This window comes from Saimiri boliviensis, chromosome 5 (assembly GCF_048565385.1).
Source record: "Saimiri boliviensis isolate mSaiBol1 chromosome 5, mSaiBol1.pri, whole genome shotgun sequence".
In the NCBI taxonomy this organism is placed as follows: Eukaryota; Metazoa; Chordata; class Mammalia; order Primates; family Cebidae; genus Saimiri; species Saimiri boliviensis.
This window is the reverse complement of record NC_133453.1, coordinates 111,769,662-111,786,998: the sequence shown is the minus strand read 5'-3', so window position 1 is coordinate 111,786,998 and position 17,337 is coordinate 111,769,662. Positions and strand designations below refer to the sequence as shown.

Sequence of the window (17,337 nt, the reverse complement as noted above, 5' to 3'; positions counted from 1 at the left end):
AAAGCCCTCTCCATTTAATTTTATTTCTAGAGTTTGATGAGGAATGTAGAGGGCAGTTGGTTAGACCTGGGTTTAAATGGTCACTTTGCCCTCACTGGTCATCTGGAACTCACTGAGTCTCAGGAGCTTCATATGAAACGGTGACCCAACTACATACCTCTAGGGTACTGTGACAGCTGCGTCCAGACAATGATACCAGGACAGGCCTGGAACCTCATGTGGCCAGTGAACACATTGGCAATGATACATTCCCAGTGCCCACCTTTCTAGGTGGACTGCCTATCCTCACATACTCGAACATCTTCTTTTGTCCAGCTGGTCTCATTCCTGGGCTTAGAATGTGCCTTAGGACAGCTTGACTCTTTTTAGAGACCATTTCCCTCCTTAGCTGCATGAATGTCCCTTTGCATTGTCTGACAGCAAGCATACACACACATGCACACATATATGTATGTGCGGGTGTATATGTGTATATATGTGTATGTGTATTTATGTATACACACATGCACATATACAAAGTAAAATTAAAATATCTCTGCATTTCCTTCCAGACACATTGCAAAAGCCATCAGCAGAAATATATAAAAAAATGAAATGGTACTTATATTCCCTCAGTTAACCACTGTTCACAGATTTCCCCCAAATGGCAGATTATTCATTAATTATGTTTTTAACTGTTATCAATGGTAATAATTTTACATTGCATTTGTATATGTATAGAAGTATTTCTGGGACATTATTGAAAAAAACAGAATTCTAAGTCAAAGTAGATATGTTAGTTAAGTTTTTAAAATGCCACTGTGTCAGTGGTATTGTGGCAACGTTCCTCATATGCTACATGAACAGAAAGCAGTGTGACACAAAACACTGGCAAAGACTGGAAAGAGGCAATGTGTAGCCCAAGGAGAAGTGGTTGGACCAGGTGGGGTGGCTCACCTGTAGTCACAACACTTTGGGAGGCAGAGGCAGGCTGGATCACCTGAGGTTAGGAGTTCTAGAGCAGCCTAGCCAACATGGTGAAACCCTGTCTCTACTAAAAATACAAATATTAGCTGGGCACAGTGGCGAGTGCCAGTAATCCCAGCTACTCGGGATGCTGAGGCAGGAGAATCTCATGAACCTGGGAGGCAGAGTTTGTGGTGACCTGAGATCACGCCACTGCATTCTAGCCTGGGTAACAGAGCAAGACCCCATTTTAAAAAAATAAAAAGAAAAAAGAAAGAAAGAAAGAAAAATCGTCAGAATGTATAAGGAAAATAAAAGGATTCAGTATACAGTATCAAGAAAAGAATGCAAATAAAATGATGCAAAATGTTTTTCTATAATATTTGCCAATTAAGAAAAATAAAATCCAGAGTTTTCCAATTTTGAATAAACAGAATTATCAAAATATAGCTTAAGGAGTTTAGGCAATTTGGGAGAACAACGTGGCATACAGATTAAATATAAAACTTGTTATTTTCACCAAAAAGTAATCATTGTGGAGACCAAGAGACAGACAGAGGAAGGGAAACTAGAGGCAGAACTCAGTGCTCCCAACTAAACAAATGGAAGTGGCTCCCAGTGTCAGCTCCTGGGCATTGTGCAGAGCCTGATGGAGGAGCTGAGGTCCCCACCCCCCAGGGATATGAGGAAAAAAGGTGGGATTTAAGAACAGAATCATGAGCCAAGGCGGGTACTGATGCGAGTGTTCTGGTGCCGCCAAGGGTGATTTTTGTATGTAGAACAGACTTTGGCAAGGTTTATTTTTGGTTTTAAAAAAAGTGATGTCAAATTTCTTTAAATTTTAAAATCCTTGCTCTTGAAATTTTTTTTTTCTTTTTCTTTTTTTAAAATTCAACTTACAATATTTTATTCCATTTAAGTCTAGCAGGTTTCAGCTATCAGGTCTAAGGAATCTTTGGAAATGTTTAATCCTGGATTTAGTTATTCAAGCACTTTCAATTACTTTAAACTACATATATGATATATTTGATTACTTTTCCAAAAACATTGATTTGTGAATTCACAAAAAGAATGTGACAAATACTTGTCAAATGTAAACATTCAGAAAATAAACATTGAACTTAAATGAACTTTTTTCTTAGGTTTTTTAACTAAAGAAAATTTCATTTAAGAATCTAAATCAGTTGTCTCATACATTTTATAATTTTCATTTTATTTTATTTTTTGAGACAGGGTCACATGTTGTCACCCAGGCTGGAGTGAGGTCATAGCCCACTGTAGCCATGAATTTTCAGGCTCAAGCTATCCTCCCACCTCAGCCTCTAAAGTAGCTGGGACTATAGACATGTACCTTCATACTCAACTAATATTTGAATTTGTTGTAGAGACAGGGTTTCTCTATGTTGTCCAGGCTTGTCTTGAACACTTGACCTCAAACAATCTTCCTGCCATGACCTCTCAAAGTGCCGAGATCACAAGTGTGAGCCACTGAGCGTGGCCTTACATGTTTTAAATTGAAATTTACAAGAAACATACTTAAATGGGCCAAATTCTCTTAAAAACTACAAATACAAAAGGACTATTAAAAATAAATTCAAAGTTTTATTATAATCTTCCTAGAAGAGATAAGAACTAGAGTCAGCCAATTCAAAGATTCGCTCTCGGTAGGGGACCTTTATGAGAAAAAAGGAAAAGGAAATATTTCTTGTTAGACTTAATGCTTTTAGAAAATTTTAAATATTAAAAACTCAATGATTGTTAGACTTCAAGACTTAATAGAAGAAATTAAGATTATAAGGGTAAGGTTTCTTGCTAAGACTGACAGTCAACTGATATTGAATCTTAACCCTAAAATATCCATCATAAATATGCTCAAGTATCTTTTTTAACTTGGGAATGAGTATTTTTTTCTGAGAAGGATGAAAACTACACTACACAGAAGTTTCTGTCCAGGACCAGCTTTGTGACCTTTTTTCCTCTTTCAGTACCATACTTCTTTACCCAAAAACATTCATAACATGATTTCAATTATTTTAAACTTTTGATGCTGAATTTTGAAATTTTTAAAATATAAGACTTAAAAATTACATGCTTTGAGCTGAGATTGTGCCACTGCATTCCAGCCTGGATGACAGAGCGAGACTCCATCTCAGAAAAAAAAAAAAAAGAAGATGTATTTTAGGTATCACTTTTAGGGAGGTGATCTGGCATTTGTTTGAAGGAGGATGTGTAGTGCTCCAGTGTACAGGCTTCAATGACAGGTAGCATGCTTCGCCTTCCTGACTCTGTCACTTCACACTTAGACAAGTTATTCACCGTCATCTAGTCTCACATTTTAAATCTATAAAACAGGGGAAATCATGCTGTTAAAGCAACATCCCAGATGTGATTGTGGGCACATGTCAACGTTTTTCCAAGCTTGTTGACAAGGGAAAGGACTTAAAGAAAGCCAAGATCAAAATTTCCTCTTGGTGGAGATATTTTGTAGGAGAGTAGGAAGGGGGGAAAAAAAAGTTTGGTTGAAAATTATTAAGATAGTCATAAAGCTAGTTTAAGGTTATTGTATTTTTGAATATGATCTGCCTTAGGTTTTTATAGGTTTTCCTTGCTCTTGTGTTGGGAATTAACTGAAGGGTTCAAGAATGGAAGCTTAGAGAACAGTTAGCTGAAAATGTAGTTATTCTGGTGAGAGATGCTTGTGGCTTAGACAGGGGAGCATCAGGTGAGGGGTGATAAGTGGTCAGATTCAGGACAGCTTCTGAAGACCCAGCCAGCAGGAATTGCTCACGTCTTGGAGATGGGCCATGAGAGAAAGAGAAGATCTTCAAATCTGGGGACCTGGATACTGGTAAGAAGGGTATTGCTATCAATTGTTATAGCAAAGAACGCAGATGAAGCAGATGGTGGAGAACAGGGTGAGGGACGAGATCAGAAAGTCAGATTTGGTTAAAGGTAACAAGGATCTAGATGAGCTGGATGGGTAAACTGAATTTTTCAGCAGACTTTTTATCTCTTGAAAATCTATCAAAATTGTAAAGATTTTATCAGGAATGCTACGTATTTCCCCCCTCCCCCTCAAAAAAATAAAAGCTCTAAATTGCATCATGCATAAGAATTCTGCTTCTTTTCCAATTAGATGACAGTTATCTTTCTAAGTACCTAAGCAATGAAGTTGTTAGGACCCAAAAATACAGCTCAGTGGACATAAGTAATCCAAAGGAATTACATTAGTGACTTGCATCCCTAAATGGCCACTGTCTCTATCTTAGTTCTCCACTCAGAGAAACCTGAGTTTCTCTTCCGTCTCTCAATTGCTTATTGCCCGTAGCTGCACAGAAGAAGGCTCTTTTCCCTTAGGTTACTGTTTCTCACTAAGTGAAAAAAACAAACAAACAAAAAAATGTGAGGCTCCTTTTCCTGCCCTCTTTTCTATAGAGTTCTTGTGCTGCTCAGAAGCATACAGGTAATAGTAAACAGGTGAAGGCCAGCGAGGCTGTGACAAACTGAAGAGGCTTAGCTAACAGAGGGCTGCACCCCTGAAACGTCTGTCCATTCATTCACTCAGTCTACAACCATTTATAGAATGTCTACCTTGCTTACTACTTTGGGTATGTCAGTGAGCCGAACAGACAGCAAGCAGTGCTCTTATGGAGCTGACATTCATTTGCAGAGAGACAGACACTCAATCATAAACTGATGCATAAGCAGAGTATCTAATGTGCTAGAAGATAATACATCTAAAGGCAAATAAAATGCAGGGAAAGAGATTCCAGGTAAGCAGTGAGGAAGGGCTGAGATATTGAAGAACATGATGGTGGCAGGCCTCTTTGAGAGGGTGATACTTGAGCAGGAACGTGAGCTGAGGCATGAGCCATGGGGACATCTGGGGAAGAATGCTCTGGGTAGAGAGAATTCCAGTGCAAGAGGCCTGACATGGGAGCATTCCCAGTGTGCTTCAGGGACAGCAAAGTCAACATGGTTGGAGCAGGTGTAGAAAAGTGAAGAGCAAGGGTGAGTAGAGAGTGTTGAGGGACACATATCAGTAAGAACTGGAAGATGATTTTAAGGATGTACACAATTTTATCAGGAATGCTAGATATCCCACCCACCTGCGTCCCCCTGCAAAAAAAAAAAAAGCTCTAAGCTGCATCATGCATAAGGATTCTGCGTCTGATCCAGTTAGAGGACAATTATCTTTCTAAATACTTAAGCAATGAAGTTACTGGGGCCCAAAGGATGTTGCTCTTAACCTAAATAAAATAGGGAGTGAGAGGAAAGGTGTTTAATATGATCAACCTTAGGATTTTATAGGCTCTCCCTTGCTCTTGTGTTGGGAATTAACTGAAGGGGTCAGGAATGGAAGCTGAGAGACCCATAGGATGAATATTGTAGTTATTCTGGTGGGAGATGCTTTCGGATCAGATCAGACCAGCATCAGGGACGGGTGATAAGTGGTGAGATTCAGGACAGCTTCTGAAGGCCCAGCTGGCAGGAATTAGTCACATCTTGGATCTGGGCTATGAGAGAAGGAGAGGATCTCCAAGTTTAGGAACCTGGATACTAGTAAGGAGGGTATTAGCATCAACTGTGATAGTGAAGAACACAGTGACAAAAACGGTAGGGGCAGGGCGAGGGAGAAGTTTGGAAAGTCCAGTTTGGGTACACAAAGTTTGGAATATTTATTAGATACCCAAGTGGAGCTGTCCAGCAGACAGCTCGGTAGAGGGGTCTGGAATTCACCAGTGAAGATCGAACTAAAATCTAAATGTTGACATCACTGGTGTGTAGCCATGAGTTTTGCTTTGACTTCGTTAAGTCATCTGATTTTTGCTTTAAGAGAAGCCAAAAATTCATATTTCTGCTGTGAAACTTTCCAAATTAAAAACAAACTGACAGACTGCATTTCCCTGAACTGTCTTGATTCCCATTGCTTTCATCACACTTTTCCCAGGACTCATCCACTCCAGCTGGAAACTTCAGCCTGGCCCCAGTGAAAGCTAAGTTACAGAGAAATAACCACTCTGATCTTCCTGAAGGAAAGCTGCGGGGGTCCTTTCGGTCTTCCTAAGGCTGATCTAGAGAGAGCATGCTCTGCTGAAAGTGTGCTTGCTGGGATGCTTGAAATTGGACTCCATTTTAAATTCTCAGAAATGTTTGTCTCTAGTCTACGTAGTGGCTCAATCTCGCAACATCCTACAAAATCTTCTCCCTGCTCTGAAGTCGTTTCTTTGGCTATCTCCATTGCTGTGCATTTGCCTTTAAAGAGAAATATTATATTTCTTCATATCTCCCATGAACAGCCAAATACAGCACAAAACAACCACTATGAGGCCCAAACCATGTACCCCTAGAGGATGGACTGTGACCTTGGGTCCACGGACTACTCTAGAGAAACCTTCTCACTTTACCTATTACCTAGATTGTCAATACTCCACCTAGCAATGATCCTTCTCATTTGGAAGAAGTATTTAACTGGATCAAAATTATAAAGACTTTTAACCCTCTGATTTTTTTTTCTCCTTTCATTCCTATCTCTTCTCTGACTTTCTTTAACCCTTTCATTTTCCATAAGACAAGCACATTCTACTTTTAGACAGAGGCGAGCAGCTTCTGATGTGTCTGTCATACTGTCTGAGTTTTCCCTGGGGCACATTACCATGCTAGCTTATCTGGGCTTTGGGGAGTTAAGAGGAAAGTTATTGTGTCCACGCTAAAAGCTTTCTTCGTTAAACATTATGCACCAAAGGAAGATGCATCCGTCCAGATGCAGTTACAGACACAATATCATTAGGATTTAGAAGACAGATGTTCAATGTGTTTATGTCCCAGCAATTTGAATTAAGAGCCTTACACCTAAAAGAGTGAGCGCCCTCACACTTAATTCACTCTTTTCACTTACCATTTCTACAAGGAGTCTTTTTCTGGGTTAATGTCATCAATGCTCAGTTTATGTCAAGAAGAAAGAGAAAGAAACAAAATAGTTAAAATGAACTGATTAAAGAGTATGGAAATTATACTTGTAAAACTGCCCTTTTTAAATAAGAAAATTGATCTTATGCATCTTTTTTTCTCGAATATCTACTTTACAGATAGTTTTTCTAATCACAGTGTGCATTGAACCAAAATGAACCAAGTTTGAAGGCAGCTCTACTAGTGTTCATTCGTTCTTTTTTTCTCATTCTAGGAAAACTAGATTTTTCCTTACTCAAGAGCTATTTGACCTTTCCAGGAATGCATCATTGGTTTTTCTGAGTGGCCACAGACAAATAAGTTTCTAGAAAGTTAATATCTACATTTTTTTAAAAGGCCAGAGAGCACCTGTAGATCTCGAACCATGCAGAGTGGTTGTTTTTCACCATAGAAAGCATAAAGCATTGTCAAAATAACTGCTGAGCTAAAGCCGGCTTTTTTTTTTTTTCTTAATACTTACATTTTTATTGGTAAATTGAGTCTAATACTGCAAAACAAGGTCTGTGTGAGACATATTAAAATGTGTTCTAAATGCCCAGATATTTCTTAGAGCTTTCTTCTAAACCCTTCTCCCTACATGCCAAAGTACATTTACTCTACGTGCCAACATTAATTAAATATTTAAAGTGATGCAGGTGCAGTGGCTCACGCCTGTAATCCCAGCACTTTGGGAGGCCAAGGTGGGCAGATCAACTGAGGTCAGGAGTTTGTGACCAGCCTGACCAACATGGCTAAACCCCTTCTCTACTAAAAATACAAAAATTAGCTGGGCATGTCGGCAGGGGTCTGTAATCCCAGCTACTCTTGAGGCTGAGGCAGGAGAATCGCTTGAATCTGGGAAGTGGAGGTTGCAGTGAGCTGAGATGGTGCCACTTCACTTCAACCTGGGTGACAGAACAAGACTCCATTAAAAAAAAATTATATATATATATATATATATATATATATATGTACAGAAAATGTTTATGTTTCTTCTTGTAATTATAGGATTCTTTTTTCTTTCTTTTTTTTCTTTTCTTTTTTTTTTTTTTTGAGACGGAGTTTCGCTCTTGTTACCCAGGCTGGAGTGCAATGGCGTGATCTTGGCTCACCGCAACCTCCGCCTCCTGGGTTCAGGCAATTCTCCTGCCTCAGCCTCCTGAGTAGCTGGGATTACAGGCACACGCCACCATGCCCAGCTAATTTTTTGTATTTTTAGTAGACTTGGGGTTTCACCATGTTGACCAGGATGGTCTCGATCTCTTGACCTCATGATCCGCCCGCCTCGGCCTCCCAAAGTGCTGGGATTACAGGCGTGAGCCACCGTGCCTGGCAGGATTCTTTTTTCTTACCCAAAGTTAAAATTCTGTTAGTAGAAAGTAAGAGAATCCCAGTTCCGACTAGCCTGATTGCACTGAGAATTTTCCTGGAAAAGGGTTGGGCTATTCACAGAATCCAAGATGGTTGAAAATAGCCAGCTATCAGGAAGTTCATGGCTGCAATGAAGTCTCAGGAGCAGCAAGACCAACCACACAGTGATGGCACGGTGCTCCCCATCTCCCTTTTTTGCTGCATGCTGCATATCAGCATAGATTTTTTTTTTGTTTATTCTGTCTCTCTTTCACTGCAGACAAACTTTCTTCTTATGTCTGAAAATACGACCACTGAGAACATCTGGGTTTTTTATTTTATCACTTCAGCCACCAAAAGGAAGCAGTCCTGAAGTTCCTTGATGACCTAGACAAAAGAACTACAGAATAAGCACACTATTGAGTGTGCTTTGCTCAGTTTTTCTTTATTAAAGCAGTGTCTTAGTTGTTGAGGGAGGGCAGCAATAATATTATTATTTACTTGTTATGGAAATCTCTGCTTGTGTTTACGTGTGTGCTGTGGGAGGGGGATGGGATGAGGCAAAAGGAGGTATGGAAAGGTCATGGAAAAACTGGGCATTTCAGAAAAGGAAATTATTTCAGAAGCAGGAGGATGCTGGGATATGAAAGAAAAAGGGGTGTGGGGACAGGGGGCCATTCAAAACAGTGCTAGCCCCACAAGATCTCAGAACATGCCTGGAGAAAGAGATCCTGACTTGAACGCGAACATCGAGGCTCCAAGTTTTTGCAATTTCCCTGCCAGCATACAGCGGGATAAGTTCTCCAAGTTACCCAGGTGACAAGTCTGTGGCCTCTTCTCTCCACCAAGACCAGTAGAGTGGGTGGGAATAAAGAGTAAAGGTAGCATTTGAACAGAGAGAGGACCACTTTTTTATTTGTTCATTTGTTTAGTTGTTTCGTGTGTTTAGGAACACATTTCCTAGCAAAACTATGGGTCCTTTTTAAAAAATATTTTCTGTACTTTAAGCCATCATTGAACACCGTAAAGTTAACAACAAGCTTTTCTCAAACCTAAGCCCCATCAACACAATAGTAAGTTTGCTGTGCTGAGCAGAAAATTTCTAATAATGTGTCTGAACATATGCAGGAATATTAGTTTCTGGGCTTTGAAACAATCATTGCTGGAGGATTTCCTACCTATATAGGGCAGTTAGAGTAAATCACCTTACTTTTGCTTGCATCAGATTCTTAGTGGTTTCACAACGAACCCATTTACTGTATTATACCACTTCTGTAACTTCAGTGCTTACATCCTCTCTGTTTTTAAGTTCACATAATTTATTTTCCTTTGTTCTCTCAGACACCATAAAGATTGTTTTAAAACAATTATGGCATGTATTCTTGTTTTTACTCTTAATTCACTACATTTGCTGAGCTCCAGCCAGATTCTTTTTTTTTTTTATTGCATTTTAGGTTTTGGGGTACATGTGATGAACATGCAAGATTGTTGCATAGGTACACACATGGCAGTGTGGTTTGCTGCCTTCCGTCCCCTCGCCTGTATCTGTCATTTCTCCCCATGCTATCTCTTCCCACCTCCCCACCCTCCGCCCCTCCCCCATTTCCCCCCAACGGACCCCAGTGTGTAGTGCTCCCCTCCCTGTGTCCATGTGTTCTCATTGTTCAACACCCGCCTATGAGTGAGAATATACGGTGTTTGATTTTCTGCTCTTGTGTCAGTTTGCTGAGAATGATGGTTTCCAGGTTCATCCATGTCCCTACAAAGGACGTGAACTCATCGTTTTTGATGGCTGCGTAATATTCCATGGTGTATATGTACCACATTTTCCCTATCCAGTCTATCATCGTTGGACATTTGGGTTGGTTCCAGGTCTTTGCTATTGTAAACAGTGCTGCAATGAACATTCGTGTGCACGTGTCCTTGTAGTAGAATGATTTATAATCCTTTGGATATATATCCAGTAATGGGATTGCTGGGTCAAATGGGATTTCTATTTTTTGGTCCTTGAGGAATCGCAGCTTCTGCACGGCAAAAGAAACAGTCAGTAGAGTGAATCGGCAACCAACAGAATGGGAAAAAAATTTTGCAGCCTACCCATCTGACAAGGGGCTGATATCCAGAATTTACAAAGAACTAAAGCAGATCTACAAGAAAAAAACAAACAAGCCCATTCAAAAATGGGCGAAGGATATGAACAGATACCTTACAAAAGAAGACATACAGGAGGCCAACAAACATACGAAAAAATGCTCATCATCCCTGGTCATCAGAGAAATGCAAATCAAAACCACATTGAGATACCATCTCACACCAGTTAGAATGGCGATCAGTAAAAAATCGGGAAACAACAGATGCTGGAGAGGATGTGGAGAAATAGGAACACTTTTACACTGTTGGTGGGAGTGTAAATTAGTTCAACCATTGCGGAAGACAGTGTGGCGATTCCTCAAGGACCAAAAAAAAAACCAGATTCTTTCTTAATAACACAGCATACGAGGTACAGACTACTACTCAAAGGCCCCATGCAGTGTATGGGATTTGAACTTAGATACATGTCTCCTTAAAGTCTATGATTTCTGTCCAGAATTAGTAAACATTACCTCCACTCCCATTAGCCTAATTCTAAAGATTTTTTTCTTTTCACTATTTTTGAAATTTATAAAGCCCGTGTTTTATTTTGTTGTACTTGTGCTTTGTAACTTAAATTTTTACTTAGACAGATTTACCTAGTCCCGGTCTGTTACAATCATTTTTGTCCACATCATTTGTTGTTGTTTTATGATAGTCCATTAATTTTATGTACAACAGATTTTCTAAGTAATTTTCTAATGTTGGGCACTTATGTTGATTCACATAATGAATGGCATCATTGCAAATAACAAGAATTAGCATATATATTTTTCACATTTAGAACAATAGCCTTAAGATAGGGTCATCTCAGTGTGATTGCTGATTCAAATTATATAAATATTTTATAGTTTTTAACATGTGTGGTAAAAATATTTTTCAGAATAGCAGTATTATTTTGACCCTAAGTAAAGAGGCCTTTGTTTTAAGGATGGCATTTTCAGTTTTATAAATGATAAAATGTCCTCGCATTTTAGATGAACATGTATCATCTTTTCTAATTTCACATTGTCTTTGTGTAGTTTAAAATAGATACCTGGTCATTCCCCAAAAGAGAAGCAGGAGGACAGCAACCTCAATTATCTGCCTCTCCTTTAAAAATGCAAAACTATTAAAAAATGTAAAATGGTTATCTTTATACATTTTGTTTTTTGTTAAGTGAAAAGCCTTACAAATTCTGACCATTTCAAATTAACTTTAAGTCAACATGAATTTGCCTCAATATTAAAATCCTTAACTTAAATACCTACATCAGCTCTGAGACTTTCATTGCCTAGTAATGCAAGGTGATTCTACCTTTTGTGGTAAAACCATAATACTCATGCTATTTTGACAGCATTCAAATCTGACTTAGGTATGGGAGAACAGTGAATCGGTATCTAGTATTAATTGCAGCAGTTGCATATAAGACATTTTTGCTTTCCCCTTTGTGTCAACTGATTTGGTTTATTTTATTTATTTTTTTCTTTGATGTTTTCTTTCATTAGGTGTTTGCCAAACTACTGTGAACATGGAGGAAGCTGCTCGCAGTCCTGGACTACTTTCTATTGTAACTGCAGTGACACAAGTTACACTGGTGCCACCTGCCACAACTGTGAGTCAATTAATCATTTGTCCATGGGGGATGGACAAAACTCCAAGAATACCGTTGTTAACTTCAGGATGTATTTAGCATGGGGCAGGCACTTTTTATTCACCCAATGAACATATGTGATTTTAAGGGGTTATCATATGCCAAATACTGTGTTGGGTACAGAGGATGCATCAATACAAGCCATATTCTTGTGGAGTTTATGGTCTGCTGGCAAGACAGACAGGAAATGAAATAACGACAATGCAGTTAAGTTTAAGGTGGAAGCAAGACAAGGCGCTGTAGGCACACAAGAGGGAGCTATTAAGTCCATTGCATTGTCTCGAGTTGTTGTGCTGCTGTAATAAACAAACTAACGTCTCTGTGGTCTAAGTAACTAGGGTCATGCCGTGCCTGTATTTCATTCCCATCACACATGACAGAGGCCCTTCTTCCACTTTGTCCTCGTTCTTAGATGGTAATGAGGTTCCATTATCTGGAAGGTTGCTGTAGTAAGAGGAAACACAGGGAGGGAAGCATGTGTTAGCTTTTTAAAGCTTCTATCTGGAAGTAAGAAACACTAATTCCACTCACATTGTCTTGGCCAAATAAGGCCACGTGGGCACAGCCAACTTCAGTAGGGGCTGAAGTGCAATCTCACCATGGAATGGGGGCCAACAGAACCGGGATATTGGTGATAAGTGCCGATGACTGCCTGTCAATCCTAGTGTTAGGGAGATGCCAAACAGAAGGCCTGAGCTGATTTTGCTGTAGAAATATGGGAGGAAACAAAAAAAGAGAGAAAGAAAAAGGATACTCAGAAGCAAAGAAACAAATAGAGACATAAAGCACAGGGGTCCTCCGTGAAAAATCAGAATTTGCAAATAGTTCCAGATGGCTGGAGGGTGCTGAAGGTGAGAAGGAGTGGTAAGAGGGGAGACAGAAGTAGGCTAGGGTAGACAAAGGATAAGGAGTGACAAATAGAAAAGGAAAAATATGAGCCCTGATTTTTTTTTTTTTGAGACAGTTTCACTCTTGTTGCCCAGGCTGAAGTGCAGTGGCACAATGTCAGCCTACTGCAACCTCCATCTTCCCGGTTCAAGTGATGCTCATCCTCAGCCTCCTGAGTAGCTGGGGTTACAGACACCTGCCACCATGACAGCTAATTTTTGTGTTTTTGGTAGAGCCGAGGTTTCACCATGTTGGACAGACTGGTCTCAAACTCCTGACCTTGTGATCCACCCACCTCTGCCTCCCAAAGTGCTGGGATTACAGGCATGAGTCACCGTGCCCAGCCTAGCCCTGTTTTTTTTAAAATAATATTATAGTCAAATTGAGACCACAGGGTGGGGGGAAATGCATGAAAAAGCACAGAAAGTTTGCCAATCAGAGAAAAGTATGCCCAACTGGGCAAAATGGACTATAAGTGTGACTGAGAAAGATACATCTGAAAGCACTGTCTGGAACTGCAGAACATTTCATGAGAAATTAGAAATCTGAAATTGGCTTAGAAGGCAGAAGAGTAAGATAAAAAATCTTCTAGACATAAGAGTAGCGCCAAGGCCTGGAGCTTTTCTGAGGACTCCAGTGAGAACTATCACTCAGGGACAGATCTCACCAGTTTTTCTTCAGTGCCTGCTGTTGTTGGGCTGGCACTTGGGGATGCAGAAAGAACACGGTAGATGCCAACAGGGCTGGAGCCAGACCGAGCAAAGACAAGCAACGTTGATATTCTCATCCTTAAAGACCTCTCAGCCATTTCTTGGCCTGTTTGATCCCTTCAAATGCAGGATTCACTGATGATGTTCGTAGGGAAGTCTGATCAAACTAGAGAAGAACTAGTCCCCTGGTCCACTGGTCATCAGGGGATGATGTGGTTATTGCTGTTATTTGCCTGCAGAAACAACAAAAAATGTTTGGCTTCATAAAAATATATCTTATTAAAATTTTTCTACTGAAAAATTTAGTATACAAATGACTACAAGAGAATCATTGGATTGTTTGTAACACAAACAATAAATGCTTGAAGGGATGAATACCCAATTTTCCATGAAATGATTGTTATGCATTGTACCTAAATATCTCATGTACCTCATAAACATATACACCTACTATGCACCCACAAAAATTAAAAATAAAAATAAAATTAAAAAGATAGTGAAAAGAACACTGGAATGACAGAGATTGAATTTAAATTTTGCCTAGTTCTTTTATGTGAATACCTATATGATTTTATCACTTCAGGGATCCTTTTATACTTTCGCAGATCTTACGAAGAAAAACTAGCGAATTCTTGTAGGTCCATCTAAAGCTGAAATTACATGCTTTTATCTAAGAGTCCCAGCAAACACCAATCTGTAAGTTTTAAGTCTGGCTCCCAAAATATTATCACTAAATAGCGAAGGACAATATACGCCTATAGAGAAACATTGCAGAACACACATAAGGCTTTCCAGACTGTAATGTCAGAGCTCACATAAGAAGTTCAGAGGCAACTGAAATGGCCATCAATTTAATAGCAAGACAAAGGAAACATGAGGATTTAAGTCAAAGCAACCCAAATTTCACCCAAATCGCATTACAGCATTCCTGTGACTTATTCCGATCACTTTCTCCAAAAGTAATTTAACAATTTTTTGAGGAGTTCATCTCTATGGATACCGTTCTCCTTTAATTTACTTCATCCATCAGGCTAAAAATAGAAGATGTCTAGCTTTAAAAAAAAAGTGTGAAGTTGAAAATCAATGGAGGTGAGATGCTGATTTTTAAAGGAACACTGTCAAATCTGATGAGCAGGAGACTCAACACGCAAAACCTTAAATACCATTTTTTTAACACCTTCCTATTTTTTTTTTTTTTCTGTGAAATTGTTCAATGCCTACACTGTAAGCTACAACTATGTGAAACTCTATCTTCATTTCTGGGCACCCAGCCAGGACAAATCAAAATCCCTTGAATATTTGTGACATTTGGCAAGCACACCTTGGTTCCTTGTGCAATCCAAATATTTGTCCTCCCTGTAACTAACTTCCCTCTCCCCCAGTTGTCTAAGGACCATTGTTTTTAGTCATTTTACAAAGCTAGTGATTTCATCAGTAAGTATGCGTCTCACTCTCAGCAAGCATGCATCCTACTCACAGGCCAGGTAAGAGCTTCTGCAGCATAGAAGATGGCGCCCAGGGCACCCTCTGGTAAAAACAGAAACAATTAAGACTGAAATTCTGCACTTGTGGAAATGACAGAATTTTTGCTGTGTTTAGGGATATTTTATTGAAGGAACTGACCACAGTCCAAATAAATACAAGTTATTTGGATTAACGTTATTTATAATAATTTCTTGAGTATTCTCTTAGTTTTGTCAAACTCTTCAGAAATAGTGTTTCTCCCCCTCGTTGTTGGGGCTTTCTAGTAAATACGAAGCAATAGAACTGATTTAGCATGCATAGGATTAACTCCTTCTGTTCAGCCCTTGTGGATAAGAGACGGCTTAGCTGAGGAGGGCACAGTGGACTCTCTAAGGAATAATAAAATAGAAATTCCCAAAGTGTGAAGACACAGCAAGCTGCTGTCAAAAGTAGAGATATCTTCAGTTCATCTCAATTTTTTTTTTATTCTTACCTGACGATACATAAGGGACTTGTATATGCAAATTTGGTCACTTTTTAAACATACATCCTTCAAAACCACCTTTTTAAGAAAAAGATGATGAATGTATGAGCAATTTCTGTCCAACCTGTGGTAGCTTTCCCATATGAACATGAAACCTACCCCATAAAGTGCCACTGGAGAATCTTACATGATGTTTGTAAGTTGTTATGGTTGAAAAATTTCTCCCACAGTGGTATCGTATTCTGCACCGGAGTAACTGAAGAAAAATGGTGTTTGCAGTCAAGATTAACCCCTGGCAACCCAACCAATGTTCAGCACCTTCAGACTCCCAGAGACAATGAGCATGGTTATTAGCTGCATACAGCCTGCAAGTTCAGAAGTCTGTATAATCAAAACCAAGCTTCTAAGCACTCGGTGTATATTTTGGTCATGGTATATCATATCTGCTTTATTAAGAATCCAAATTAAGATAAAACAGATCAGGTTTTTTTGTTGTGGGAGATTAGGGCATAGATAGAGAGCTAGGTAGATAGATGATAGATAGATATCATTACAACATAACAATAAAGGGATATGGATGATGTTATCATCTCCATTTTACAGATGAGAATGTTGAGGCTGAGAAAGCTTATGTAAATTCCACAAGGCCTCATATCTAGTAAATGGTAGAGGTTGGGCTTTAAGCCAAGGGAATCTGGCTGTTGATGCCAGATGCTTAAATCTTGCATCTTATTTCTTCCTTCAAACAAGTAAGGCAACTGCAAACTTCTATATTCTAAACTTGGTGATGGGACATTCATGACATTATATTGCTTGAGAGTCAGTAGAATAGTATGAGACTGTAACTGAAAATACAGTTCTAGAAGACTGAGAGATGAGAAAGTTTTGTGTTCTAGAATAATCGTGAAAGCATTATGGAAGGAAGTAGAACGAATGACTTGGAGGACATCTAAAATTGAATAGACGAAAGGAAAAGGGAGGTCTATCAAAAACAGACTGTCAAGGGCTAAGGCATGACAGCAGACATATATATGCTGTGTTCTGGGACAATGCAGAGCTTGTCTGGCTCAAAAGAAGAAAACATGAATTGCGCTAGTCATTCATTCCTGAAGGCCAAATGGGATTTCTATAAAGCACTTTCCCCTGGAGAATACTGAAACACTCTCACCATTATGACCAGAGCTTTTTGCAGGCTACTACAACATCTATAAATACTACTTAATAACTACAAAATAAATAGCCCAAGACATTTTTGTTTTTATTTTCAACCACCTTAGTATTTTTCTTTGTCTTTCCTATTTTGGTGGGAGAGGCAAAGGACCCGTATTGTTTCCAAATATTTATTATTGTAGCTAACACAATTGTTGAGCATCTTTGTATTTAAATATTTTCTAACACCACAAGTTCTGTGGCTTACTTGAACAAACCTTAGAAACTGCCCTATTGAGTCAAAATTTCTGAGTAGTTTTAAGAATCTTGATTTATATTTCCAATTGTTTTCCTAAACTCTTCTTACAGTTTACAACCTGATTATTATTTTCTGAGATCTTGTTTTACCTTTTCTGCTATTATTGTATACTACAACTTATAAAACTATCTTACTTGTGTTTTTACTAACACCATTGCATATTAAAATAGAAATTAAAATTGATTCTCATTGTGAGTTCCAGATTGAGGAAAGAGGTTTTTTTTTTTTTTTTTTTTTTTTTTTTTTTTCAGATGAGTTGTATTAGAAGAATAATATGATTGTTTCCACAGAATTTTCTTTTTTCACTCAAAAATGC

The 17,337-nt window shown here is 38.9% G+C and overlaps 1 protein-coding gene across 2 annotated transcripts in view; it reads left to right on the top strand.

Moving 5' to 3' along the window:
- The window catches only part of CNTNAP5 (contactin associated protein family member 5), an 891,734-nt gene that overhangs the window by 510,342 nt on the left and 364,055 nt on the right, over positions 1-17,337 (top strand). For both annotated transcript variants that reach the window (XM_010342190.3, XM_074399829.1), the window contains exon 11: positions 11,862-11,968. In XM_010342190.3, coding sequence (XP_010340492.1) covers positions 11,862-11,968 — 107 coding nt within the window. The remainder of the gene's footprint in view (positions 1-11,861; positions 11,969-17,337) is intronic.